The 27832-nt window shown below is 42.1% G+C and overlaps 3 protein-coding genes and 3 non-coding genes across 7 annotated transcripts; 3 read left to right on the forward strand and 3 right to left on the reverse strand.

Annotated features, from left to right (window-relative positions):
• Positions 1-1031: 1031 nt before the first annotated feature.
• Positions 1032-3888, reverse strand: LOC105899203 (mediator of RNA polymerase II transcription subunit 31-like). The gene is made up of 2 exons (XM_012826350.2): positions 3638-3888; positions 1032-3121 (listed from the first exon to the last, which is right to left on the reverse strand). The coding sequence occupies exons 1-2, from the start codon at positions 3690-3692 to the stop codon at positions 2739-2741; spliced, it is 438 nt and encodes a 145-aa protein (XP_012681804.1). The 5' UTR covers positions 3693-3888; the 3' UTR covers positions 1032-2738.
• A 1741-nt stretch (positions 3889-5629) lies between these two features.
• trnak-uuu lies at positions 5630-5702 on the forward strand. Its single transcript has one exon. It is a non-coding gene; the product is annotated as a tRNA-Lys (tRNA).
• Positions 5703-6231: 529 nt separating this feature from the next.
• On the forward strand, positions 6232-6305 carry trnat-agu. The gene has a single exon. It is a non-coding gene; the product is annotated as a tRNA-Thr (tRNA).
• Positions 6306-9148: 2843 nt separating this feature from the next.
• On the forward strand, positions 9149-9221 carry trnak-cuu. Its single transcript has one exon. It is a non-coding gene; the product is annotated as a tRNA-Lys (tRNA).
• A 3375-nt stretch (positions 9222-12596) lies between these two features.
• On the reverse strand, positions 12597-21328 carry LOC105899130 (myoneurin-like). 2 transcript variants are annotated; one of them, XM_031559677.1, is made up of 8 exons: positions 19675-21328; positions 19426-19556; positions 19063-19174; positions 18682-18803; positions 16670-16772; positions 16316-16416; positions 15809-15908; positions 12597-15241 (listed from the first exon to the last, which is right to left on the reverse strand). In XM_031559677.1, the coding sequence occupies exons 1-8, from the start codon at positions 19973-19975 to the stop codon at positions 14199-14201; spliced, it is 2013 nt and encodes a 670-aa protein (XP_031415537.1). In that variant the 5' UTR covers positions 19976-21328; the 3' UTR covers positions 12597-14198. The 2 variants fall into 2 exon arrangements, with proteins under 2 accessions (XP_031415537.1, XP_031415538.1); XM_031559678.2 differs by having other exon boundaries at positions 13546-15241; positions 19444-19556; positions 19675-20619.
• Positions 21329-22289: 961 nt separating this feature from the next.
• On the reverse strand, positions 22290-25474 carry LOC116218374 (zinc finger protein 629-like). Its single transcript, XM_031559679.2, has 4 exons — positions 24323-25474; positions 24074-24204; positions 23715-23826; positions 22290-23455 (listed from the first exon to the last, which is right to left on the reverse strand). The coding sequence occupies exons 1-4, from the start codon at positions 24621-24623 to the stop codon at positions 22521-22523; spliced, it is 1479 nt and encodes a 492-aa protein (XP_031415539.1). The 5' UTR covers positions 24624-25474; the 3' UTR covers positions 22290-22520.
• Positions 25475-27832: the final 2358 nt, after the last annotated feature.

A 27832-nucleotide genomic window follows, 5' to 3' on the forward strand; every position in this document is an offset into this window, starting at 1 on the left:
TGGCTTGGCCTATATGGTTCTGTTGGTCTGTGGGCTGCTTACAATGATTGGAGCAGTTATGACTGTTCACCTCCAAACCAGGAAAAAGAGAGCTCACTGAAAGGGAAGTTTCCATGTAGGTAGCATGCTTTACAATTGGCAATATGATACCATATTCATATTTTTGTACTGACAGCTGTACTTTACTAAACCATCAACAACCAAACAACTTATGGTGGCCTAAATAAATATGATCCTAAATGACTTTGAACATGTTATTGAAATGGTTTTATGGAATGGGAAATGGTTGAGAATTGTTTAAAGTCCGTGAATCTAATGCAATATAACCTTAAAACTTAATGAACTTAATGAATTTGTCTTCATGGTCCTGTAGCTGTGCCTTTTGTGTGTACTCAAAAAACTCCAATGTTCATACACAGCCCTGCTCTGTACAGTATACAAACATAGTGGCTCGGCCCGAGCCATAAATAACTCCAGCATGGAAGGGAGGCGGGTCATTTGATCGACTGTTGAGCTAAAATATCAAGAACCTTTTGCTAGAATTGCGGGCTGTGCCTTTAAGGCCTTTTGGAGTGTATGCCGTTGAACTTCCTATTTTTGCTACTTGCTAGTACTGACTCAGTGGATAGCATTAAATATATTTAATTTAATTGAAAGCTTTAACTTTGAGATAACTAGGTGCCATATGGCATGGATGTTTATAATTTATCTTATTTTATCTAATGAGTTGTTCAGCCTTATCCTTAGCCGTTATCCTTGCAAATGGTAGAGCTAGGCCATGATCAGGCAATTATTATCCATAAATGTTTTCGTTAGAAAATTAATCAGGATATTTGAAGCCACAGAACCTGATAGCAGTTTACATTATTCCATTAATGGAGAATCAAAAGGTACAGCCATCCACCTTACACTGTTACATTTTTAAATTTAGCTTTAGTGTTCGTTTTAGTTTTTCAGGTATTGGAAAACAAACGGAAAGCCTTGATTTGTAGAAGCTGAAAAGCTAGGATGAAAGAATGCATGATATCAAATGTGATTTATTTCCTTTTTATTAGGCCAAGAAGTCAAACAGAACAGGACAAAGTGGAATACCAACCACAGTGCAAATCAAGGGGGGAAATGAAAACAAAGCTGCTTTATGTTTTTGTTTGTTTTCGTATGCATCGTTCATTGATTTGTCATTTTTAGATGAATAGTTGTTTTAGTCTTAGTGTTTGTTAGCTATAACCCCTATGCCCTCATAAAACTAACTGAACAAACTGAAAGACTAAATAAAAAATAGAAACTAATAAAAATGTCAAAACTATAACAACTCTGGTTAACATTAACTATGCTGTCATGCACTGTGTAAGACTTTTGTGTTGTAGAGTTAACACCTGCTAGTTTTGCTGCATGCTAATACCAATAAAATAATTTAAATCACCACCGTACAGATGATTTTGCTAAGCCATAAAACAAAAACTTGTTATTGGTAATGTTTGTCAACTGGACATAAGGGTTGTTCACAGAATATTTGAATACTGATGGAACCACAATAACCAGTCTTGCTTTTGAGAATAACTGAACCTCGTAATTCACAGTTATTTATGTTTCTACCAAATTTAGGCGCAGGTGCTACGTCCTTGTGTGTTTTGCTAGCCTTGCACCACCTGCAGACTTATGATTGGGGTTCTGCCTAAACCAGGTTACTATACGTCAAAGTTGCTACATTCACAGTCAGAGTCTGAGACGGAGACAGATAGAGACGACGGCTTGAGACGCTGGGCCTGCTTCTGCGGGAGTGCTGCTTTTAAAAATTCGAACAGCCTGTGTAGGGACTCACAAGCCTTAGTTTTTCTTTTTCTTCCTGTCATATCTACAATAAATACTGGAAAAGACAGGCAGTGCCATCTCACCCCTTTTTGTTCACTCCTGACTCTAGTCAGGAATGTGATGGCAGCTTAGTGCGGCAAAACAAATGGGAACGCTACAGTGATGAAGACCTTGACCATTTTGGTAAAAATAGGCTGTTGAAACATAATTGTTGTTTCATATGTGTAGGAACAGATAAATAAGCAAAATCCTATTGCTCTTTGTTGCTGTTTCCGTGGTGACACCCAGAGAAGAATTCCCCTGGAAAGTGGTTTACTTACTCTACACACAGTTCATAGTCATGTTGACACCATTAAAGGTAGTCAGTGTTGCTCTAGTTGTTTTGAAATTGAACATACAGCATATAGGCCTATACATTATGCCTAACCATTGCAATTCTAGAGTTTCTGGGTTAACACACTCTAATATGCCACTGGATCAGGGAGGAGACTGGAGGTCTGATGTGGCATCAGCATTAATTATAGAACCATATGCAACATGGATGCAGTTACGTGCTTGGATGTCTTCAAAGTGTTCTAGTTTTTCTACTGTACAACATATCACTACTCACTCACACACACACACCAGTCCAGTTCAGTCAACTAGCTTCAATCTAATCAAATAATCGCATCAAGTACAGACATATAACAAAACCAAAGGGAAACAGTCTTACGTTGGAGATCCCATACATTTTGTGTGTATGTGGAAGGCTGAATCTCTGCAAAAATGTACATGATGTCAATGTAATACTTCAACGTAATACTTGATCTATGAGCTCATCCATATGAATGGCCATGAAAGTCTGTTGGTGAAAGTTTGGTCTTTCCCATGTACACATTTTCTTTTGCTACGGAAATAATGCACTTTTGTCTTCTCTTCGACTTCTCTCATTTAGACGCAGCGTTTCCATGTGGTGGGTGCTGCTGTGGCTGTTGCTGTTCTGCCAGTGCTTGCTGGAGACGAGTGCGCTTGCGGGAGTAGTGCTGCCAGTGCAGGAGCTGCTGTTCATCGATAAACTTGGTACACTGTGCGTTCACAAGTTCCTTACGGAAGTGTTCATATTGCAGTAGTTCCAACATGTGGAGGGAGTGGGGGTACTTGAGAAATTTGGCATACTCTGGTTCTTTCCAATAAATCAAGTATTTCAAGTAATTCACAAATACCTTATCTCGCAGGTACCCTCTTTGAGCAAGAAAGTTCAGGTAATTGGGATTGGCCAGACACTGAACAAATTCTAACTCTGATTGAAAACGGTTCCTCGCTTGCTCGTCTGTGGAATAAAAAGTCACACCATTATATGAATCATTAAGGTTAAAGGATAAATCAATACGTTGTGTGTGTGTGTGTGTGTGTGTGTGTGTGTGTGAATTCCCTGCTGCTCATTTTCTATGACTGCAATGTACTGTACACAGGGGTGGCCCATGCCAAAAGCGTGAGAATTGGCAACCCTGCTGGAACTTTATAGAAACTGTCATTAGTTCTTCCCAACGCTGCACACTACAGCATGTACAGCCTACATCAACGATTGCCTTTCCAAAGGAAAGTTAAGTAGTCCATTTCAGAAATATGTATCAGTGTGGAAGCAAGAGCTCGAATACGCCATCTACCTAGTAAAGTGAGCTAGGTTGCTAACGTTAGCTCACGGGTGGAACGTTATCTGCACTGGAAGCAAGAAAATTAGCTATGTACCTTGCATTACTGTTTTAATATTTTACCAAGATAACATGGGTGTGACAGGGGAAACTGGCTTGCCCGATAATTAGAAATAGCAAAACGTTAAAATTACCTGTTTCCATAGCGTCAGAAGTAACAACACTGGTAACGTTATACAAAAAAGACATCTACTCTCCCAAAACATTTCCAAAGTTAGGCCATTTTAACGAATGGCTACGTTAATAATCTATTCTCATTGCTGTTTCAATCTAAAACACTAAATTATGCTTGTTAAAATTAGTACGACAAGGTTGCATTTGTCGCATTCAAACGAGCAGTGCTCTCAGCATTGTAAAGCTACAGCGACGACAATAACGGAAATTTAAATATATCAAAATAAAAGCACACTATGAGTTCTGGTCGACCGGAAGTTTGTTGTTTATGTGTAGTTTTAACCATAGACATATATATATGTAACCATAACCATATATGTATATGGTTTTAACACTTCCTGGTTCCAAAGACAAATAAATCCCACTGGGAAAATGAGCCGTGGTTGTGGCCGTGTTCCTGGGCGAGAACATGTTTTACTCCAGTATGCCAAAGGTAGTGGTGGCGAAAGGAAGCTTCACGAAACATTCAAGCTTTCCAAACAGGTGTGTCGAAAAGGGGCTTCGAATGCACTCTAGGGACAAGTGCTGGTCAATGAAAACATGTTTTATTTGTATTACTATGTATGCTCTGACTTATGCGCAAACTCTGACTCCAAATTTTACCACATGGTGGAGGACTTTTGGCTTAATTTCTATAGAACGGAAGCGTGCAGCGCCACACATTCCATCGTTATTACAGTCATTGATATATTTAATCTTAACCGGCAGTGAAGCATTTAGATGTATTTGTTCTGGCACAAGAACTCATAAACGTACCCTGACCCTGTGTTTCTCCTGCCAATGAGTCATGGGCAGTAGATGATTTGCGATGCAACAAAGATGACAGAGTTTGATGCATCTAAAATGTTATAGTTGTTTTGTCCCTTGTTTTGAAACAAGAAATTCAGACTTTTCAGTACATTTATTTTTCATGCATAGTTGAAAAAATTCACTGGCCCTTTGTGTTTGTATGGCATTCTTTATGTCCCTATTTTATATGTACCTCTGAGTATGTTGCTATTTGTATGTCATAAATGCCTTTGCTGTTCATGTATTTGTATTGTGTTTTATTATTATTTTTTGGTATATTAAAAAGAGAGAATTATTATATTGTAGAATTATGTGATTATCATTCTCGCTCTGGTTCTCGAGTCCCTCCACATTCTTACCCCTCCATATCTCTCTAACATACCTTACCTTCTTATTGTCTTCTAATACCAATATACATTCAGTTCCCACAGCCAGGCTGTGCACCTCAGCTATCAGAGCTTTATGTAAGATAAATAGAACTTTATGCAGCAAGGAAGAAGAATTGTATTAATAATACTTTTGTGCTTCATCAGTGTATGGTGCAGTGGGTGTGAGACAAGATCCATAATAACCCTCAGTTTGATCAGCATCTTCCTCTCCACCACTACATCCATTGCAGGCTGACTCCCAGGGCAGACTACCTTCCTCACTATAGTGTCTCTAGCCAGAGCACTGCTGAATACAAAAAAATGCACTGACCAAAACTGATTGAAAAAAAAAAAAAACTTCAAAGACCCTACTGCAGACACTGAACATTTTAAAAGCTTAATTAAAAGCTTAATTTATGGTTCTCTGTCTTTTAAGGAATTAAGCCTTAAGGTAGTAAACTTGCCCCCTGGCCATGTTCACACTCAAGAATGCCTCACTTCATTATATCTTAAGGCAGAAGTTAAGAGAGGGGTTACACACACAAATCCAGCTTCATGCAAAACGTATACAGGTAATGTGTTGTTTCTCAATTAAACCCCCTCCCTTATGTATGTGAAGGCCTCAATATGTCACCAGAGTCCCTAAAACAGTAATACATTTGATGTAGTTGAAAAACAGAAACAAGAATGTCGAAATCTGACGTTACCATTATAATATCTACAAATCTACGTACACAGCTGCATGTGCATTGGAATACATGTATTATAAAGTTGTGAGCCTTCTGTTGAAGCAGAGCCCGGATAGCTCAGTCGGTAGAGCATCAGACTTTTAATCTGAGGGTCCAGGGTTCAAGTCCCTGTTCGGGCGGTGTCTTTAGTTTAAGTCCCAGTGAATACTGCAAAGAAGAATGTATTGCAATCCCCCAGAATTTAAACATGAGGATGTAGGCTAAGTGCTCAAGTTGTGCATCTGAAATGCTTCCACTAAGAGTCATGCAAAACTGGTTAAAAATTCCCCTCTACATTATTTCAAGCTAGTGTCACAGAAGAGAAACCCAAACTCTGACAATGCCACAGAGAAAGGTGTATCCACAGCAGTCCCAACCAGCATAAAGCATGTTAGAGGTAGAACTCCAACATAACTCCATCCAGTCAGCAAAGGGAAACTCAGATGTTCATTAAAAAGAACAAAAGAGGGCCAAGACTACATATCATTTGAAGTTTTTGGTGTTTTAACACCTAAATAATGTAATTTCAACGGTTATATACCATTATGCAGAATTACACATCACAATTGACAACTGCAGACTATAGCAGACAAATACATCATATTTATGAGATGAGATTAATTCAACTACGATAATTGAAATAACAGTACTAGGTGGCATGGTATTATGGGCGCCGTGGCTTAGATGGTTAAAGCGCCTGTCTAGTAAACAGGAGATCCTGGGTTCGAATCCCAGCGGGGCCTTATGTGTCTGTCGTTTTCGGTAAATCGACTTTAGCATGTTTGAATGTCACGCCTGTTCAAAAGGTTGCTGCTACCAGCAGTGTCCAACTGTGCACCCCCGTTGTGCAGGCCAAGCACGATAATTGGGGATACAGAGAGGTCACCCAATCCTGTGCTTCCAGAGTTCCGTGGTCTGCGCATGGGGTTCACGTGTACAGAAGGTGACCAGACGGTTTTCAGTTACCCCAAGTCGGTTTCAAGGCTCCCCCATTATTGCTATATAAACCGAACCCACCGGATCGCTGTCACATTACCAAGTTACGCAGAACGACAGCTCTCCTCTCTTTGCTGAAGCTAGCGCAAGGAAAGACAACTCGTCAAAGTAAGTAACCACGACATGTTTTTATTTTTCTCTTAGACAGTAGCACACGTTTTATTTCCATTCGTAACTTAAAGTAATGTGATGGAGTTGTCGAGCCTCACATAACGAAAGCCATGTCTTGTGTAAGTTAACGTCAAGCCAAGCTAACGCTAATGTTACGTGCTAATAGTTAGTGTACAAACAAAACCGATGTAACGTTGGCATTATGAACTGGGTTACGTTTAATAACTACAATATTAATATGCAGGAAACAGCTATGTGTAACTACTAATTATTCTGAGCTGAAACTATTGATAACGATAACAGGAGTGTGTGTTTATGTGATGCGGTGTCAGTGTATTGTTGAAAGCATGCTCACAATCAGTGTTAACTTGTTGACTACTGTGGGTTTGCTTCCAGTACCTATTGTTCTACTTTAAATATCAACTCGCTGTCCAGTTTGTTAGCTAATAACATTGATTTAAAGTACCTCCTGAGAATAATGGAATGTTTTAGCCCACCTAGAGCCAAGCAACAAAGACAGTTGGTAATGGTTGTAGATATAACCATGTCATTACTGTATCTGAACAGTAACTGTACTCATAACTATAAACTTGTTTACCACACGCTGTGATAGTTGTAATTATTGTTATTGCTATTATGTCCATGTTGGCTTTAGATGATCACTAGACCTAAGAGCCTCAAATCCATGGGAGACGATGAGTGGATGGTGAGGCTGAGGGCATTTGCCAGCTCAGGAGTTTGGCCTTCTGGAGGAGGCAATAGACCAGCCCCAAGGCAGCGAAAGTGGCATGACCTCTATCAGAAGGTAAAGTATAGGATTGCCTGTTTACCTGATTACCTGTTGCTTATTACTTATTCACGTGATGGAAAAATGGGCAATACAATGGTTGAGACGAATCAACCAGACAAAGGACTGTACACTGAGTAACTCACTCTAGGCTAAATAATGATTCTGATTGTTTCAGATTGAGAAATGCCCCATGCAGGCCCGTGGGCAGACCACCCTCTTTAGAGGGTCCATGGCCTGTAATTGTGGATTCCATATCGTCAAGGTGACCACACACACACCGTGAAGAACACACCCCCTTCCCCTATGCTTGACCTCAAACTCCCCCACGGAGAGACATCAAGTTCACCCACACATCAGAGACCCCCATATACTTAATTAAACCCCCCTGTTGCCAAAGGGTCCAGGAAGCTTCCTCCCAGATGAACACCTGTGGCTAATTCTTTATGCCATTGTTTAGTATGTTAATTCTGTTTTAGCAGCCTGCCACTGCTGCAGCCCCACAGTCTGAGGCCTCAGACTCTGCCCCTGGTGCGACAGCTCAGAGTTTGTCAATGATGAATATTTTCTTTGTAAATAATGTTTTGAATGAAGTATTTTGTATGTTTTCTAGGGCCGTCAACGTTAACACGTTAATCTATGCGATTAATGCGGCCGCGATTAACGCGATAAAATATTTTAACACAATTAACGCAACTTTTAAAAATAAATAAATATATATATTTTTTAATGCCTTTATTTGGATAGGACATGAAGTTATGACAGGAAGAGAGGCGGAGAAGAGGATTGGGAAATTACATCAGGCCAGACTTGAACCTGTGTCCCCTCGGGCAATGTAGCCCATAAGTAGGGGGCATGGCCTACCATTTCATGGGAGCGATGAGGGACAGGTGGGGCTTGAATAGCCCCCCATGTTCAAAGTATAAAGTATATATTTGTGGTTTGCGGGTTTTAAGTGTTCACACTGAATCACTCAGCATAATCTGATGCAGATACAACTCTGATATTAAAATTGAACGGTATCTATACAATGCTTTGAATAGCACTAATAACGTGTGTGTGTGCGTGTCTGTCTGTTCTTTTCATAGGCGAGCTGCTTGGTGTTGACTACCTGCTGAGTCAGGGACAGCCCCTGAAGGTGAACCCTGACTCTCAGAGGAGACAGAGGGCATGCTAGAGGATGTGGATGAGGACGAGGAAGAAGAGGAGGGCTTCGAGGAAGACCAAACACCTACGTTTACTGTCAGGTCTCCTCGATGACCCAAGCTTTTGTTTCCTCCCGGCCTTGTCAGTCCTCTGAACCTCTCTCCTCCCTGGCTGCTGCCTCTCTCAAGCCTGCTGCCTCTCTCAAGCCTGCCGCCCCCTCCTCCCTGCCTGCTTCCACAATGCTGCAGCCCCCCTCCCAGAAGCATGGACACTTTAATTTCTGTTTATAGTTCTGTACATGTTTTCTATTATTGTCTATAGTTGTTGTTGTTGTAATAGCTGATTGAAAAAAAAAGTTTGTTTACAACAAAACATTATATTTCTCCTATGAGAATTTCAGTCATGGAGGATTAGGTCAAAAAATCCTTTCCTTCTTTCCTTCTCTCACTTTCTTCCCCACATCCCCCCCTCCCCCAAAATGTGAGTAGATGTTGGCTTTTCAGTTTGTCCTGATTTGTGAAGTTACTCCACCAGGTGTCACCATTAGCCCGGCTAGCTCAGTCGGTAGAGCATGAGACTCTTAATCTCAGGGTCGTGGGTTCGAGCCCCACGTTGGGCGACCTTGTTTTGAGACGGAGGCAGAGGAGGGACAGAGTGAGCAGGAGGGCAGTGAAGCCCCAATTGAAGCAGTAAGCATGAATAACAAGGTATGAATAAGCAATGAATAACAAGGTTATTCCACCAAATATTGATTTCTGAACCCTTCCTAAGTTAAAATATTGGTATTGTGTTGTTTAAAAATGAATATGAACTTGCTTTCTTAATTTTTCTGCAAATAAATGCAAATTTTTATTTGAAATTTGGTAGAAATGTTGTCAGTAGTTTATAGCAAAGCACATAGTTTAAAGCACCCACAACAAAGACTATTAAGACTTGGCCTGATGATGCCTCTCAGCAGCTGCAGGACTGTTTTGAAACCACCAACTGGGATATTTTCAAGCACCAGGACCTGGAAGTGTACACCTCGACTGTTTTGTGCTACATCAAACACTGTGTCGACACTGTCACAGTGGACAGGCGCATCCGGGTGTATCCTAACCAGAAGCCCTGGATGACAAAAGAAGTCAAAGTGCTGTTGAAGGAGAGGAGCGGCGCCTTCAGGTCTGGGGATGAGGCACAGTACAGGACTGCCAGAGCCAACCTGAGGAGGGGCATCAGGGAGGCCAAGACAGCATACAAGAGGAGGATTGAGGACCACTTCAGCAGCAACAACATACGGCAGGTGTGGCAAGGGGTCCAACACATCACCAACTACAGGTCCAGCAACCTAACTGCAGCCGACGGTGATGACTCGCTGGCTGAGGGGCTAAACTGCTTCTTCACACGCTTTGAAGTTGATACACCGGATGTGACCACGCCACTTCCACTAGACCCCTGTAGCCACACCCTCACAGTGCAGGCACAGGAGGTAAGGCGTGTTCTGCGGGCAGTGAACCCAAGAAAAGCAGGGCTGCGTGTTGAGCCCCCTACTCTACACCATCTATACCCATGACTGCACTCCCACCCACCCGAGCAATGCCATCATTAAGTTTGCAGATGATACAACCGTGGTGGGGCTCATCTCAGGAGGAGATGAGACTGCATACAGGGAGGAGGTGCAAAGGCTGTCGACATGGTGCACCTTGAACAATCTTGTCCTCAACACCTCCAAGACAAAAGAGCTGATAGTCGACTATAGGAGGAAAAAATCGGACATGCAGCCTATTGCCATCAATGGGGAGAGAGTGGAGAGGGTATCAGACTTCAGCTTCCTGGGCACTCACATCGAGGAGGACCTTTCCTGGACCAGAAACACCATTGCACTGCTGAAAAAGGCACAACAGAGGCTGTATTTCCTGAGGTTACTCAGGAAGAACAAATTAAAAAAGAAACTGTTAGTGTCCTTTTACCGCTGCTCTGTGGAGTCAGTGCTAAGCTATGGCATCTCGCTGTGGTTTGCCAGCTGCACGGCAGCAGAAAGAAAGGTACTCCAGAGGGTCATTAACACAGCGCAAAAAGTAATTGGCTGCTCTCTTCCACCTCTTGAGGACATTTATAAAACACGCTGCCTCAGAAAAGCCCACAGTATCCTCAGAGACTCAACACACCCTGGTTACCACCTATTTGAACTGTTGCCCTCAGGGAGACGCTTTAGGACCATCATAGCAAAAACAGACAGGCTGAGAAACAGCTTCTATCCCAGAGCCATCATAGCACTTAACAATGCACAAAACTGACCTGTATTTGTCTCTCTGTTGTGTTATGTCTTGTGTTTTTATAGTGTAAATATGTATATACATGTTCAATCTATATTTTTATTGTTTTTGTGTCTGAGAGCTGCTACCTCAATTTCGTTGTACTTGTGCAATGACAAATAAATATATTCTATTCTATTCTATTCTAGAATAAAACTAAAATGTTCATTTTACTCAAACACATACCAATAAATAGTCAAACCAGAGAAACTGATCATTTTGATGTTTTTCCGGAGTGGGGAAAATAAGTATTTGAACCCCTGCCGATTTCGCAAGTTTGACCACTTGCAAAGAAATGTGTGATCTATAATTGTAATAGTAGGTGTATTCTAACAGTGAGAAACAGAATATCAACAAAAAAATCCAGAAAACTGCATTTTATAACATTTATGACTTAATTTGCATTTGATGCAGAAAATAAGTATTTGAACCCCTAGCAAAACATGACTTAGTACTTGGTGGAATAACCCTTGTTGGCAAGCACAGACGTCAGACTTTTCTTGTAGTTGGTCACCAGGTTTACACACATCTCAGGAGGGATTTTGGTCCACTCCTCTTTGCAGATCCTCTCCAAATCCTTAAGGTTGCGTTTTCAATGGGAGGGAATGAGGGAATGAGGTTCAAGCCCAATATTCCACGTTACATGGCCCCATCCATAGTCCCCTCGATGCAGTGGAGTCGTCCTGTACCCTTGGCAGAGAAAAAGCCCCAAAGCATAATGTTTCCACCTCCATGCTTGATGGTGGGGATGGTGTCATATTTAGCATTCTTCCCCCTCCAAACGCGGCAAGTCGAGTTGATGACAAAGAGCTTGATTTTGGTCTCATCTGAACACATCCTGTCTCCCAATCCTCCTTAGAATCATTTAAGTATTCATTGGCAAACTTCAGGCGGCCCTGTACATGTGCTTCCTTGAGCAGGGGGACCTTGCGGGTGCTGCAGTACTTCAAACCATTACGGCGTAGTGTGTTGCCAATGGTTTTCTTGGTGACTGTGGTCCCAGCTGCCTTGAGATCATTCACAAGCTCCCCCTGTGTAGTTCTGGGGTTATTCTGCACCTTTCGGATGATCACCGATACCGCACGAGGGGATATCTTGCATGGAGCCCCAGACCTAGAGCGATTGACAGTTGTTTGGTGTTGCTTCCATTAACGAATAATCGCACCAATAGTTGTCTGCTTATCACCAAGCTGCTTGCCTATGGGTCTACAATCTTATCTCTGACGTCCTTGGTCAACTCTTTGGTCTTGCCCATGGTGGTGAGGTTGAAGGTGTGAAGTATGATTCTTTGGACAGGTTTCTTTTATACACGTCACCAGTTGAGATCAGGTGTACCTTGTTAGGCCTAATGAGGACTAATCTTGGGCACATAACTGGTCATTGGGAGCCAGAATTCTTGCTGTTTGCTTGGGGGTTCAAATACTTATTTTCTGCATCAAATACAAATAAAGTCATAAATGTTATAAAATGCAGTTTTCTGGATTTGTTTGTTGATATTCTATTTCTCACTGTTAAAATACACCTACCATTACAATTATAGATCACACATTTCTTTGCAAGTGGCCAAACTTGCGAAATCGGCAGGGGTTCAAATACTTATTTTCCCCACTGTATATACACATACATACATACATACATACATACATACATACATACACACACACACACTATATGGACAAAAGTATTCGGATGCCTGACCATTACACCAACAGGGACTGTAATGACATTGTATTCAAATACAAATACTTTAATATGGAGTTGGTCCCCTTTTTGCAGCTATAACAGCTTCCACTCTTCTTGGAAGGCTTTCAACAAGATTTTGGAGTGTTGGTGCCCATTCATTCTGTACAGCATTTATGAGGTCAGGCACTGATGTTGGACGAGAAGGCCTGGTTTGCAATCTCCGTTCCAGTTCATCCCAAAGGTGCTCGATGGGGTTGAGGTCAGGGTTCTGTGCGGGCCAGTCAAGTTCTTCCACACCGAAGTCATCAAACCACATCTTTATAGACCTTGCTTTGTGCACTGGGGCACAGTCATGTTGGAATAGAAAAGGGCCTTCCCCAAAATGTTGCCACAAAGTTGGAAGCATAGCATTGTCCTAAATGTCTTGGTATGCTGAAGCATTAAGATTGCCCTTCACTGGAGATAAGAAGCCTAGTCTAAACCCTGAAAAGCAGCCCCTCCTCCACCAAACTTCACTGTTGGCACAATGCAGTCAGGCAGGTAACGTCTGACTGTCAAACAGAGAAACGTGATTTGTCACTCCACAGAACACGTTTCCACTGCTCCACAGTCCAGTGTTGGTGTGCTTTACACCACTCCATCCGATGCTTGGCATGGGACTTGGTGATGTGAGGCCTGCATGCAGCTGCTCGGCTTTGGAAACCCATTCCATGAAGCTCCCCCGGCCAGTTTTTGTGCTTACATTAAAGCTCAGAACCCTTCAGCTATGGAATCAGCAGAGCGCTAGCGACTTTTATGGAGACTGCATGGCTAGGTGCTTGAATTAAAACACCTGCGGCAACGGGTCTGATTGAAACACCTGAATTCAATAATTAACAAGCGTGGCCAAATACTTTTGTCCATATAGTGTGTGTATATATATATATATATAAACATTTTTTGCAACTAAACACGTGTAGCCTACAGTTGACATCACACTCTGGGTTTATTGAGAAGCATTTTAAAAACTTAAACCACATTTTGTCTTCATGATAATTATGTATGGCATATTTGTGTCATGGAATAACGCAAGTTAACAGTTATGCTTTTTACTATCATTAATTAATGTAAAAAAAGCTCTGCATTTGAACAGAGCAAGCGTACTCATTGGTCTTGATAACAGCCAACACCATTATACCCGTAAAATGGCCAGTTGTCCGTAGAGAGAGGGAAGGACAGATAATTGTATAGTTAACTGCTGCATAATCTACAAATCTATTGCTGAGGTAGAACATGTACTTGTAGTAATGTGACAAACAACTGGGGATCAATTCACTGTTCCAACTCATCATTACATTGATAGATTTACTTAGGCACAGACCCAACTTAACTTCAAAAGTCAGGAAAAAAGTGTTTTCTTAACTAGAGCTATAATTTGATATTTACTTCCACTACTTTCATTTTGAGGAGAAGAACATGATTTCTCAGAGGCCACTGCTATGGTTAAAGTAACACTATGGAGCCGGGCGGCTCCAGAAACTCCATAGTGTTACTTTAACATGTTCCTACCACTTGAAAATAGGCTTCCTGCATGAGTAGTCTTGCCACTTTCCTTATGGCAACTGTCCTTAAATGTTTATTCACTCATTACTGAAATTTTCCCTTTGGGGGTATTCTGATATTCCTCCACAGGCAGCTGACTGCTGGTGTGTGCGCAGGTTGCAGATCCAGGCAAAACGTTTACCGCAACGGCCACAGGTGTAGGGCTTCTCTCCCGTGTGCACGCGCTGGTGCTTCTTTAAATTACCCGCCTCAGAAAACAGCTTCCCACAGGTGAGGCAGTGGAAAGGCTTTTCCCCAGTGTGCACACGCTGGTGTGCTTCCAGGTTGGACTGGCCAGCGAATGCCTTCCCACAGAATCGACACACATACTTTTTGCTTTTCATACGGTCCATTGGTGGAAACAAAATCTGTGGAGGCTGCGACGGCCCCATTAGGGACTTGGGAACCTGCGTTGTTGACATGGTGGATGGGCCGCACCTAGCAAAGGGTGGTGCATGGTTTAAGGTCACTCTTTGGGGGAGTTGTGATGGAGAGGAGGATGTGCTGGAGGCACTCTCCAGACGGATGGCATCTGTTTGACCCCTACGCCTTGTGTGCCAACCAGATTGGCCAACCCTTGCCACAGGGGATGAGTGCCACGCAGCGAGTCTGGGGTTGTTACCCACTGTGGCCATTGCTCCCTCTGGCCTTAAGACCCTCTGTGGGCCAGTGGAAGAGACAGCGTTCCCAGTCCCCACTGAAGCCCCACAGACCGGTACTGATCTTGGCTGTGGCCCAGGGTGAACCAGCAGACAGTCCTGATCCTGGTCTGGGTCACTGGCTGAATAGGAGCAGGAGGGCTGGCCTGGTTGAGGTTGGCTTTCTGTGGGCCAGCAAGAGAAGAGGGTGTCCAGCTCTGCAGGCCTCTCGTACAGAGAGTAATCAGGGCCCAGTGATGCACTGCTGTTTTCTCTCTGCAGGCCTTGGGCAGGGTGACTCTGCAGCTCCCCCTCTGGCATATCGTCGGAGCCTGTGAGGTCCCATATAGTACCAGACGTGACCTCTCTGATATGTTTTGGGGTGATACGTTTCTGCAGTACCTGTGTGTCTCTTTCGCTTGACAGTTCGGAGCCCACAAAGCCTGTCACCCAGAAAGAGAAGGGTTTAGAAAAGAAATGGGTGAGGTCAGCTACCAACAGTTTATACACTGAGATCTTAATAATCCTTCAATCATTGGTTACATGGGAGATCAAATTCGTCTAATCATTAATTTCTCTGGATTACAGCATTAACTATATGGTGTTACTGTACACAGGTGCACAAAGTGGGGACTTTGACTTTACTGTCCTTGTGTATCTTCCACAGAATTGGTACCCGGAACTGAAGTTAACCTTAAGCTGAAGAGGACTTTTTGAGTTTTTATCTAAAAGTAGTGAGATAAATATCTAACAGCCAGCAGACTTGCCCTTGCTCAGATAATTATGCCTTTTGGCAAGATGTTCAGCAACCGCAGACTATTTTGCTCTAATATTGTCATTGTTTTTTCAAGCCGGAGCACAAAACCACATACTGACTAGCCTGGGCAGCTTGTGGGAACACGATGTGTGTTTATCGCTCCTTCTATCTTCACATGACGTATTCTAAAAACGAGCTAATTACCTTAAAAACAGCTTTAAATTAATATCTCAGACACACTGAATGATATTACCTTCCATTCTAACTTGTACTTCTCCTGATGGTACAATCAGTACATCAGTGGCCCCTAGCTCGTCCTTCGCTTCCTCTTTGGACAGCTTTAGTTTCCCAGACTGTAGATGATACGGAAAACACCCATTAAGCATACATTTTTCTTTCATTTCATATCATTTTATTTCATTACCTCCACCAAGGAGGTTGTTTTCGGTTTCTTTTGTTTGTCAGCAGGATTACATCAAAATGACCAGGTTGATTTTCATGAAACTTGGCGAAGGGGTGTAGCATGGGCCAAGGAAGAAACCATGACATTTTGGTGCAAATCCAATTTACAGGGCGGATCCACAAAGTACTTTCTACTTTTGTTAATATTGTGAGATTGGGCATTTGGCCTTGGTGGAGGTCCTTCCAGTTCATCTTAGTTCTTTATGATTTATTTTCAATATTCTCACCACCCCCTCTAATGCAAGAGTCACATAAAGTGAATATTCAGAAGACCTCATGATGTTTGTGATGCACTCACCTCCAGGGCATTGATATCTGAAGTGGCATCAGCTGGTGACACTTCTGACTCTGTGGGTGGATGGTCCGCTCCCGAGTCACCAGTGCTGGACTCTACCACTCCTATTGAGAAATAAAGGTTGAGAGATGAAGCACAGAAGTGATATAATATGATAATGGTATAGGGATACTACACAGGGTGGCTGGCAGGACTTACATTCAGTTATTCAGGCCTGCCCTTGTGCATTATGAAGATTATCTGTCGGTTCTGATTTGACTGCATATGAAAATAACATTCTGTGCATTTACAATTTAAATTCGACTGAATCTAAAGCAAGATTAAGTGGAGATGTGATTGGGTTTAGTCCCCACTCACCCTCTTGTACACTCAAACCTCTTCTCTTGCCCTCCTCCTCTTCCTCTAGGCTCTCCTCCTTAATGAACAGCACATCAGGTTCTCCTTCCTCCATGTCTTCTGGCTGGAGAAAAGAAAGGAGACATGGGCCCGTTATGAACGGAACACAGTAGGATTTTACTTTCAGCAGCACTGTAATATTTACAGCGGTGTCTAGCAGTGCCCTCTACCCTCTTACTGTATGGTAGGAGATTGGATTTCTACATAATCCCTTTGTCACAAAATAGGGTGAAATCAGACAATTCTGTATTTTATTTATGCTACTCCTATATCTCATCAGTTAATTGTAGTCCCCTGGTTGTATAAATTAAGTCTGCACTTGAAGTAGGCCTCTACTGAGAGCTCAATTATGTAAAGCAAGTGAAGATACAGCATGCAGTGTTTGTTTTAACATAATTCTACAATTTTAAATCTAAGAGAATGGTATAAAGGTAACATTGTCATGACCAAATGTAAACAAATTTACTGAAGACAAACAAGATGAAAGTGCAGACAATGTATTGCATTGGTGCTCCAACTGATAGATTTGTGAGAAATAACATTGTCAACCAAACAAAATAACTGATCTGTTTAGTTTGGTTGCAATGACTGAATTATACATGGAATCATACATCATTCTTAAAAGACTATAACTCAAGTCTGTATCAAAGTGCTTAGTTTTATGTTTAGTATAGTGTTATTGAATATGAGATTTGGTGTACTATGATCATTAGTGAGTGTAAGATTCCTTAGCCAGAATGTAACACAAGGTTGAGACAGAATTAGAGAAAATATCCTTTATTCATGATTTGTTATTCATGATGAGTTTCATAAATGCAAGCAGTCAGATGATTATAACAAGTGACTTATTCATTCCTAAAAAGCTACGGCTAGTCTTTCATACACATACAAAACAAAACAGAAAAAAACTAAACTTGCATTGTCTGAATTTATCAAATTCAAAATGCTTTGATGATAATATTTTTTACAACTTGATACAAAACTATTCACCCCAAAAAGTTTGTCATCATTGACTCACACATAATCAACAATCGTTTAAAAGAGGAGGACAAAAAACAGACACAAAAGGAAATGTGTGTCCATCAGAAGAACAGAGCATACAAATTATTATTATTATCATTATTTTTTTAAGAAGGCCCAGACTCTGGCATCAGAAAATCATCTCCTGTGTATACGTCAGGGTGGTTCCTCTGTTGGTGTGTCTTCAGATTACGGATCCAAGCGAAGCGTTTCCCGCACAGCGTGCAGCTGTAGGGCTGCTCTCCTGTATGGACACGCTGGTGCTTCTTTAGGTTGCCAGCCTCAGAAAACAGCATTCCGCACGTAGCACAGCTGAAAGGCTTCTCCCCGGTGTGTATGCGCTGATGGATCTCCACTTTCTTGGGCCGATTAAATGCCTTACCACAGTATGTGCAGATAAAGAGTTTTTCCCGAACGCCCCTAGGTCCTTTTGCTGCTTTGGCCGGTTTTGGTGGCGGAAGGAAACTTGTGTTGCCAATCCTCTCCCATCCATTCATGTCCCTCAAACTGGATGCCCCAGATATGTCACCGCCTGCCATCATTGCATGAGGGGGCATGGTGAAGTTGTCTTGACACATTGTGCCCTGTTGCTCCATGGCATCACCTCTGTACTGCCTCTGTGTTTGACACTGTTCTGACAATGGATCATCACTGTTCCATGTGCTAAGCTCACCCCCCCCCTCATCCGAGTCAACCTCAATAACCTCCGACTGGCTCTGCGCCTCACTCGACTGGAAACTGTCTGCTTCTTGGCCCGCCAGCACATAGGAGCGAGAGGGCTGCTGTGCTTCTACCACATCCTTCCCATCGGGGAGAAAGAACGCCTCCAGCGAACCAGCACTGGTATCCGTGCCAAACTCTGGCTCATCTTTTCCTTTAGCGGGGTCCAGGGACACACCCCCCATGATCTCAAACTTTGGCTCAGACTTAAGGGTAGCAGTGGTTCCACTGACCTCCACGGTGCCTCGCCCGGTCCTGATGCTGCGCTGTGGTTGCTCCCCAGAACTCCTAGCTGGTGAAACCCGGCTGTCCTCAAAGTCCGACCTCTCCGCTCTAGAGCCGGCCTCTACAGTTCCTGCAAATGAGTTCAAAGTGAAATTATCCATTTGAAGGATGGATTTCATCACATATTGGCCTTGTCCTCCTAGGTTGCCCAAAACCCTGGTCCTCCAGGTCACAAAATTACAACTAATTCAGGGTGCTTGTGCCAGTTCATGTTTGCAGTAGGGTGACCATTTAAAACTTACTTAAAAAACAAATGATATGGCATTCTAACATAGGTCACCACATTCATTTTGAATTACTACATTTTGAAGCAGCCAAGTCCCACTTACCATCTTCCCTGATGTGTAGGCCCTCATGTGCATCTCTTTCTCCCGAGTCATTCTCCACTCTCTCTTCTTTGACATGCACAAGGTCAGCCCCCGCCAACTCTGCACCTCTAGACTAGAAGAAGAAGAAGGTATTTGGCTCCTTACAACTCCTTAACTAAAAATGTACACCCTGACATTCTTTAAAATAAAATGTGTATGTCCTAATGGTTGTCGAGTTAAGATCGTCGCTTCTGGATATCATTGAAAAGAATAACATTTATTCAACTTTACTATAATCCGCAGTAAGTTTAATGCTTTGTGGATAACCATAATTAGGCTATTAGCCTATATAGACTATGAAGTAAATAATCGCCACCCACCCACCCCTACGTTAAGACATACTTCAGTTGTTGATAAGCGATGACCGGGTTCAGTTCCACCGGAAGACGGCCCATCTCCCCACAAACCGATATTCATCTGCCTACCAAGAACACCGCCACCGGATGTGAAGTGTGCTGAAAATAAAGAAGAAAGCATAGCAATTCATTTTCATTAGTTTGATCTCCTAGGATACATTACCGTGTCCTAGCATGGGTGACGCTAATGTCCGTTGAAAAGCAAAGAAAGACTCACCAGACGTAGGCGCTCTGTACTTGTCACCGATGTTTATGTTTGCATTTACATGGACTCTGTTCGAGCGATTGCTCATAGCACTTTCACGTATTCTTCTTTCGGCATTACCCCGAGCCATTCTCAGTTCAAATAAATGCAACTTCCTTTTGAGTACTTTGTTTTCTCGTTGGCACTGAGACATTTGCAAATGTATAACGGCGTAATCGTCGTCTACAAGCTTACAAATTTCTGCCACGGCTGCATTAGCTAAGACCTCCATGACGGAGGCTAGCTGCGTCTGGAACGCTAGACGGTTCGACATTGTGTTGTTTCTCTGAGAGAAGTTGGGTTTTCGCTCTTACCATTAAAATATGTACCAAGCAGTTTATCGAAAGTGTGCACGAAGTATGCCGATTTCACATAAACTATACCAAATACACGCTCGGAAATACACCATTTGCAGTAGTAACAGTCTAACAGCAGCTGTTGAATTCGTGTCTACTTCCGCTTGTCTCGTAGCGATGACGACGTAAACAATACTCCTATTTGACGAATCAGAATGTCGACTGTCTTGAGTGATGCTTCCAGAGGATGATCCCATCGATACCACATCATTAATTGTTAAGGCCTACCCTGCCTGATAAAAGGCTATTGCAGCTCTCTCTCCCTCTCTGCTTGCTGTGCATGTGTTTGTTGTCGCCACTATATTGAAACCTAGCCAATTAAACGTATGTTATCAGGCTAATCCAGTGGAACAGTGGTTCTTAATGTCTGGCCTTTGGACCCACTATTTCTCATGGTCATTCATTTGCCATCTATAGCCTAGAATTCAAACCAACAAATATTAACATAAACATAGGACCTACTTTTATGTTTTACCCCTGTATGTATCAGATATAATTAGTTAGATAGTTTCCTACTACACTGTTATCTGGCCTATTTGCTTCACCTTTTGCCCAACTTAATGATTCAAACTTCACGTCTCGTTTATCAAATTAGCTTGTTATACACACATACATGTTGATTTCTTTCCCACATACAAAACTGCATAGGCTATAACATAGCTAACTACAGTCACATATGCTAACTGCAGATTACAAGAAAATATATTACCCAGCAAAACAATGAATAATAAAAATGAATTACATTACGATCATAACTCAATGAGTGCGAAAATAATATATATCACTGAAGTAAATACAACCAATAGCCTACATAATCATAAAGTGTCCAAAATGACTAGACACTGTACTGTCTGATGTATTATACAATTCAGTGGCTAGTTTCTCCACTAGACGTGATCCCTGTATGAATTCTCGTCTGATGTTTTTTGAAGTATTTCGAAGATGCAAAGCTCTTGTCACAATATGAGCAGCTGTATGGCTTTTCCCCTGTGTGAAGCCTTATGTGAGTCTTTAGGGAGAAGGGCATAGAAAAGCAATAAAAAAAAGCAAATGCTTTGATGATAATATTTTTTACAACTTGATACAAAACTATTCACCCCAAAAAGTTTGTCATCATTGACTCACACATAATCAACAATCGTTTAAAAGAGGAGGACAAAAAACAGACACAAAAGAAATGTATGTCCATCAGAAGACAGGCACCCTAACTCTAGGATCTTCAATTAAAGTGTCAGCAGCAAGCTAACAATAATGTTCGAGAGCTTCAGTTAAGACCTACAATATTCTGTTTGCCCTGACAGTGTTCGTGTAGTATATAAACAACAAACCGAGTCGATGTAGACATATAAAAGTCGTGTAAACACCTGTATTCACCTTTATTCACATAAAATATTTCCCAGTAACAGAATCCCGAGACTCCGCCATTTGGCTTTGATTTTTTTGATTACTCCCGCCCATCTGCACAACTTCAGCTGCCAATTCTCACACACGCCAAACTGATTGGTTACCGCGTGGTCTGCATTTGCATAAAGTTAAAGAATCGTCAACTTTGGAAGGGAGGCGGAGGCGTTTCGTAGCTCGACAGACGGGCTATCGTCTCCATTCATTCCCAATGAGAGCGAGACGATTAACGCCCTAATGGAAACGAAGCTTAACGGCGGGTGTCCACGGCACAAATGACATGCGTTAAATCGCATGCGTAAAGTCGCCTGGGGGGCGTGGACAGAAAAATCACTGGCTGTAGCAAAGTTCAAGAAGCAAGTTCAGGTGCAGTGCTACGCTAATGTAGCACATTAGCTTGTGAACTCCCCAAAAAAGAATGATAGATGTTGCGGCAGTCAGTCATGGGCTGATTCATTTGATTCATAATTTGTTAATTTATTCGATCTAATTCATATATATCAGCCAGTTAAATAACAAAAATGTTGTATGTAACTTATTTAGCAGCTAACTAGCTAGCGACTATGTGTTTCCAATGGGTTTTCGGTTAAAGTGTTAGCGGCAAGCTAACAGTAATAGTCGAGAGCTTCAGTTCAAGACCTACAATACTCTGTTTGACCTCACAGCATTCGTGTAGCATATAAACAACAAACCGAGTCGATTAGACATATAAAAAGTCGTGTAGATAACCTTTATTCACATAAAATATTTCCCAGTAACAGAGTCCCGAGACTCCGCCATCTTGTTTCGATATTTTTGATTACTCCCGCCCCTATGAGCTACGTTGGCCTCCAAATCACACACACGCCGAACTGATTGGCTCTCAGCATGCAGCAAATCGCTCTCATTTGCATAAAGTTAAAGAATGCCCAACTCTCTGCAGGCAGCAAACACGATTTTTTTCCCTCAGTATGCAGCAAATCGCATTCATTCTATCCCAATGAGAGCAGCACGATAACGCGTGCCGTGGACACCCACCGTAACAGAGCATACAAATTATTATTATTATTATTTTTTTTTTTTTTAAGAAGGCCCAGACTCTGGCATCAGAAAATCATCTCCTGTGTACACGTCAGGGTGGTTCCTCTGTTGGTGTGTCTTCAGATTACGGATCCAAGCGAAGCGTTTCCCGCACAGCGTGCAGCTGTAGGGCTGCTCTCCTGTATGGACACGCTGGTGCTTCTTTAGGTTGCCAGCCTCAGAAAACAGCTTTCCGCACGTAGCACAGCTGAAAGGCTTCTCCCCGGTGTGTATGCGCTGATGGATCTCCACTTTCTTGGGCCGATTAAATGCCTTACCACAGTATGTGCAGATAAAGAGTTTTTCCCGTTTTGGTGGCGGAAGGAAACTTGTGTTGCCAATCCTCTCCCATCCATTCATGTCCCTAAAACTGGATGCCCCAGATATGTCACCGCCTGCCATCATTGCATGAGGGGGCATGGTGAAGTTGTCTTGACACATTGTGCCCTGTTGCTCCATGGCATCACCTCTGTACTGCCTCTGTGTTTGACACTGTTCTGACAATGGATCATCACTGTTCCATGTGCTAAGCTCACCCCCCTCCTCATCCGAGTCAACCTCAATAACCTCCGACTGGCTCTGCGCCTCACTCGACTGGAAACTGTCGGCTTCTTGGCCCGCCAGCACATAGGAGCAAGAGGGCTGCTGTGCTTCTACCACATCCTTCCCATCGGGGAGAAAGAACGCCTCCAGCGAACCAGCACTGGTATCCGTGCCAAACTCTGGCTCATCTTTTCCTTTAGCGGGGTCCAGGGACACCCCCCCCATGATCTCAAACTTTGGCTCAGACTTAAGGGTAGCAGTGGTTCCACTGACCTCCACGGTGCCTCGCCCGGTCCTGATGCTGCGCTGTGGTTGCTCCTCAGAACTCCTAGCTGGTGAAACCCGGCTGTCCTCAAAGTCCGACCTCTCCGCTCTAGAGCCGGCCTCTACAGTTCCTGCAAATGAGTTCAAAGTGAAATTATCCATTTGAAGGATGGATTTCATCACATATTGGCCTTGTCCTCCTAGGTTGCCCAAAACCCTGGTCCTCCAGGTCACAAAATTACAACTAATTCAGGGTGCTTGTGCCAGTTCATGTTTGCAGTAGGGTGACCATTTAAAACTTACTTAAAAAACAAATGATATGGCATTCTAACATAGGTCACCACATTCATTTTGAATTACTACATTTTGAAGCAGCCAAATCCCACTTACCATCTTCCCTGATTTGTAGGCCCTCATGTGCATCTCTTTCTCCCAAATCATTCTCCACTCTCTCTTCTTTGACATGCACAAGGTCAGCCCCCGCCAACTCTGCACCTCTAGACTAGAAGAAGAAGAAGGTATTTGGCTCCTTACAACTCCTTAAATAAAAATGTACATCCTGACATTCTTTAAAAAAAAATGTGTATGTCCTAATGGTTGTCCAGTTAAGATCGTCGCTTCTGGATATCATTGAAAAGAATAAAATGTATTCAACTTTACTATAATCGGCAGTAAGTTTAATGCTTTGTGGATAACCATAATTAGGCTATTAGCCTATATAGACTATGAAGTAAATAATCGCCACCCACCCCTACGTTAAGACATACTTCAGTTGTTGATAAGCGATGACCGGGTTCAGTTCCACCGGAAGACGGCCCATCTCCCCACAAACCGATATTCATCTGCCTACCAAGAACACCGCCACCGGATGTGAAGTGTCCTGAAAATAAAGAAGAAAGCATAGCAATTCATTTTCATTAGTTTGATCTCCGAGGATACATTACCGTGTCCTAGCATGGGTGACGCTAATGTCCGTTGAAAAGCAAAGAAAGACTCACCAGACATAGGCGCTCTGTACTTGTCACCGATGTTTATGTTTGCATTTACATGGACTCTGTTCGAGCGATTGCTCATAGCACTTTCACGTATTCTTCTTTCGGCATTACCCCGAGCCATTCTCAGTTCAAATAAATGCAACTTCCTTTTGAGTACTTTGTTTTCTCGTTGGCACTGAGACATTTGCAATAGTATAACGGCGTAATCGTCGTCTACAAGCTTACAAATTTCTGCCACGGCTGCATTAGCTAAGACCTCCATGACGGAGGCTAGCTGCGTCTGGAACGCTAGACGGTTCGACATTGTGCTGTTTCTCTGAGAGAAGTTGGGTGTTCGCTCTTACCATTAAAATATGTACCAAGCAGTTTATCGAAAGTGTGCACGAAGTATGCCGATTTCACATAAACTATACCAAATACACGCTCGGAAATACACCATTTGCAGTAGTAACAGTCTAACAGCAGCTGTTGAATTCGTGTCTACTTCCGCTTGTCTCGTAGCGATGACGACGTAAACAATACTCCTATTTGACGAATCAGAATGTCGACTGTCTTGAGTGATGCTTCCAGAGGATGATCCCATCGATACCACATCATTAATTGTTAAGGCCTACCCTGCCTGATAAAAGGCTATTGCAGCTCTCTCTCCCTCTCTGCTTGCTGTGCATGTGTTTGTTGTCGCCACTATATTGAAACCTAGCCAATTAAACGTATGTTATCAGGCTAATCCAGTGGAACAGTGGTTCTTAATGTCTGGCCTTTGGACCCACTATTTCTCATGGTCATTCATTTGCCATCTATAGCCTAGAATTCAAACCAACAAATATTAACATAAACATAGGACCTACTTTTATGTTTTACCCCTGTATGTATCAGATATAATTAGTTAGATAGTTTCCTACTACACTGTTATCTGGCCTATTTGCTTCACCTTTTGCCCAACTTAATGATTCAAACTTCACGTCTCCTTTATCAAATTAGCTTGTTATACACACATACATGTTGATTTCTTTCCCACATACAAAACTGCATAGGCTATAACATAGCTAACTACAGTCACATATGCTAACTGCAGATTACAAGAAAATACATTACCCAGCAAAACAATGAATAACAAAAATGAATTACATTACGATCATAACTCAATGAGTGCGAAAATAATATATATATCACTGAAGTAAATACAACCAATAGCCTACATAATCATAAAGTGTCCAAAATGACTAGACACTGTACTGTCTGATGTATTATACAATTCAGTGGCTAGTTTCTCCACTACACGTGATCCCTGTATGAATTCTCGACTGATGTTTTTTGAGGTATTTCGAAGATGCAAAGCTCTTGTCACAATATGAGCAGCTGAATGGCTTTTCCCCTGTGTGAAGCCTTATGTGAGTCTTTAGGGAGAAGGGCATAGAAAAGCATTTCCCACAAAAAGGGCAGCTGTGTGGCTTCTCTCCTGTGTGACCCCTAAGATGGACATTTAGGTATCCTTTCTGTGTGAAACGAGCTGGGCATATAGAGCAGCAGTACGGCCTTTCTCCTGTGTGGACACGCTGGTGGATCACCAAGTCTGCAGGACAACGAGTTAAAAGACCACAAACTGAGCAGGTTAGAAGTTTTTTTCTTTCACACTTCATCTCAGACCTCTTTTGTCCGTGTCTTTTGATGGGATTTGTGATGGGTGTCCACGCAGGATACGTGGTATTAAGATCCTCAGCATTAGCCGTCTTGGACTGCAAGAAAACAGAGGAATAGAAAATGTTCTCAATACAGTTGTACAGTACATTTCATCCAGGGCTTAGAGCATGAACCATCAGGTTATGCTTTAAGGTATGGTGATTCCAAAGAAAAATTATAATCACCAATACCTTTTATGGTTTTGACAGAGAAATACTTTTTCCATGAATAAATGTATAATATATAATGTATAACCGTACTTTTCATCATAGTCACTCCATTGAACATTATTTGTATTTCACAGAACTGGTTTAGTCACTTCACAAACCTAACATTCATGAATGAATGTTCTTTTTTTCTGCAATTACAGCTTTGCAGACGTTTGGCACTCTAGCGATCAGTTTTGGATGATACATGGGGGAAATCTTCAGACCACACCTCTGTAGCCCATCCCAGAGGTGTGACGAACCTATAGGGCATTTTTGTGACCTTGTGGTGAAGAGCTAAACAACATCCCAAAATCTGTTGACTGTTTAAAGAAGCCCATGAAAAACAGTACTCTGGCTGCCTATTTCTTCAATAAATATGTTTCGCATAGCTAAGAAGCCTGCTTTAGATAATTGTCCTGTTGTCCCCTGTAGCCACAGGGGAGGCCATGGCATTGCAAATCAGAGTGATAACCTTTCCGGTTCAGTCCTTGCACTCCTACATTTCATGCATTGTATAAATCTTACCAGCACTGAAACATCCCATACCATTACATTTTTTCTGCCATGCTTGACATAATACATCAAATACAAGCTCTCCTCTTGAACCTGATCACCTCAAGAGCCCAGGCACCAATAGCCGAATGCCTGTGTTGCTTTTCTCATTAAACATTTTATATTTGACAGATCAAGATATGGCTTTTCTTTCAAAATTCGACATTTATCCTGGATTTGGCTTTTCACTGATATAGATAGCATTCGTATCCGGTATGTAATAAAGGTAAAGGCCAGGTATTTAGCAGACACTTTTATCAAAAGTGACGTACAGTTGGAATCGAACACAGGTCAACCACTTGCAAAGCAGGGACGCCAACCACTGCAACACGACGCCAACTATATTATTTAAACTATAATACTTATCTTCCTGAGATCCTCGGGGGAAAAAAGGATTTTGACATTTAGAATGTTTTTAAATAATTTAAGTAGTATGGTTGAAAGAAACATGTTACAGCGATTTATTTTAAAAAAAAATGTACTTATTTATTTTCTATTATCTGTCCCTTGGGTCTTGTTTGATCACAGAATGTAATGTAATGATTTTGTATTCAGTTTCATGTGGATTTCTGTTACATTTTCTTTTGATTTCATGAACATTAAAAACAGTTAGATGAAAGAAACATCTGAACCCTAAAACATAATTTTAAGAAATAACTTAAGAATAACTCATTTTAATCTCATAATGTAGCTTTTTGATAAAACCGCATTCTGTACACTTGATAGTCACTTAAAGATGAGTTGTTAGGTCAGGTCACGCACAGCACTAACAACAGATCATGCATGGTACGACAGGAAACAGTTTTTGGTCTTTGAAACACACAAAAACATGTTACATTGAATACATTTGACAAATGTTTTCCCTCTGCATCCCTCTCTCCTGCACCGTGATGCATTTACTGCCTCCACCATCTTTGGCAAATGGAGCGCCCCATATTTTTTTATATCGTCATTAGGCTGTGGTTCAACAGGCCTCCTCTTCTTTGTTGGAATGTAGTCTTTGTCACCAGCGCTCATCTCATCAGCCAACTGACCAACCTGCAAAACAATTCTTTGTCAAACTACAAAGTCT

The sequence above is a fragment of the Clupea harengus genome, chromosome 22, assembly GCF_900700415.2.
Source record: "Clupea harengus chromosome 22, Ch_v2.0.2, whole genome shotgun sequence".
NCBI lineage: Eukaryota > Metazoa > Chordata > Actinopteri > Clupeiformes > Clupeidae > Clupea > Clupea harengus.

Coding starts and splice junctions, on each gene's coding strand:
- LOC105899203 (XM_012826350.2), bottom strand. CDS start 3,692: ATGTCTTTTTTGTATAACGTTACCAGTGTTGTTACTTCTGACGCTATG. Junction 3,122..3,637: donor TTCTGACGCTATGGAAACAG/GTAATTTTAACG, acceptor TTTATTCCACAG/ACGAGCAAGCGAGGAACCGT.
- LOC105899130 (XM_031559677.1), bottom strand. CDS start 19,975: ATGTCGAACCGTCTAGCGTTCCAGACGCAGCTAGCCTCCGTCATGGAG. Junction 19,175..19,425: donor AAGTATGTCTTAACGTAGGG/GTGGGTGGGTGG, acceptor TTCTTCTTCTAG/TCTAGAGGTGCAGAGTTGGC. Junction 16,417..16,669: donor AGGTTTGAGTGTACAAGAGG/GTGAGTGGGGAC, acceptor ATTTCTCAATAG/GAGTGGTAGAGTCCAGCACT.
- LOC116218374 (XM_031559679.2), bottom strand. CDS start 24,623: ATGTCGAACCGTCTAGCGTTCCAGACGCAGCTAGCCTCCGTCATGGAG. Junction 24,205..24,322: donor GTACAGAGCGCCTATGTCTG/GTGAGTCTTTCT, acceptor CTTTATTTTCAG/GACACTTCACATCCGGTGGC. Junction 23,827..24,073: donor AAGTATGTCTTAACGTAGGG/GTGGGTGGCGAT, acceptor TTCTTCTTCTAG/TCTAGAGGTGCAGAGTTGGC.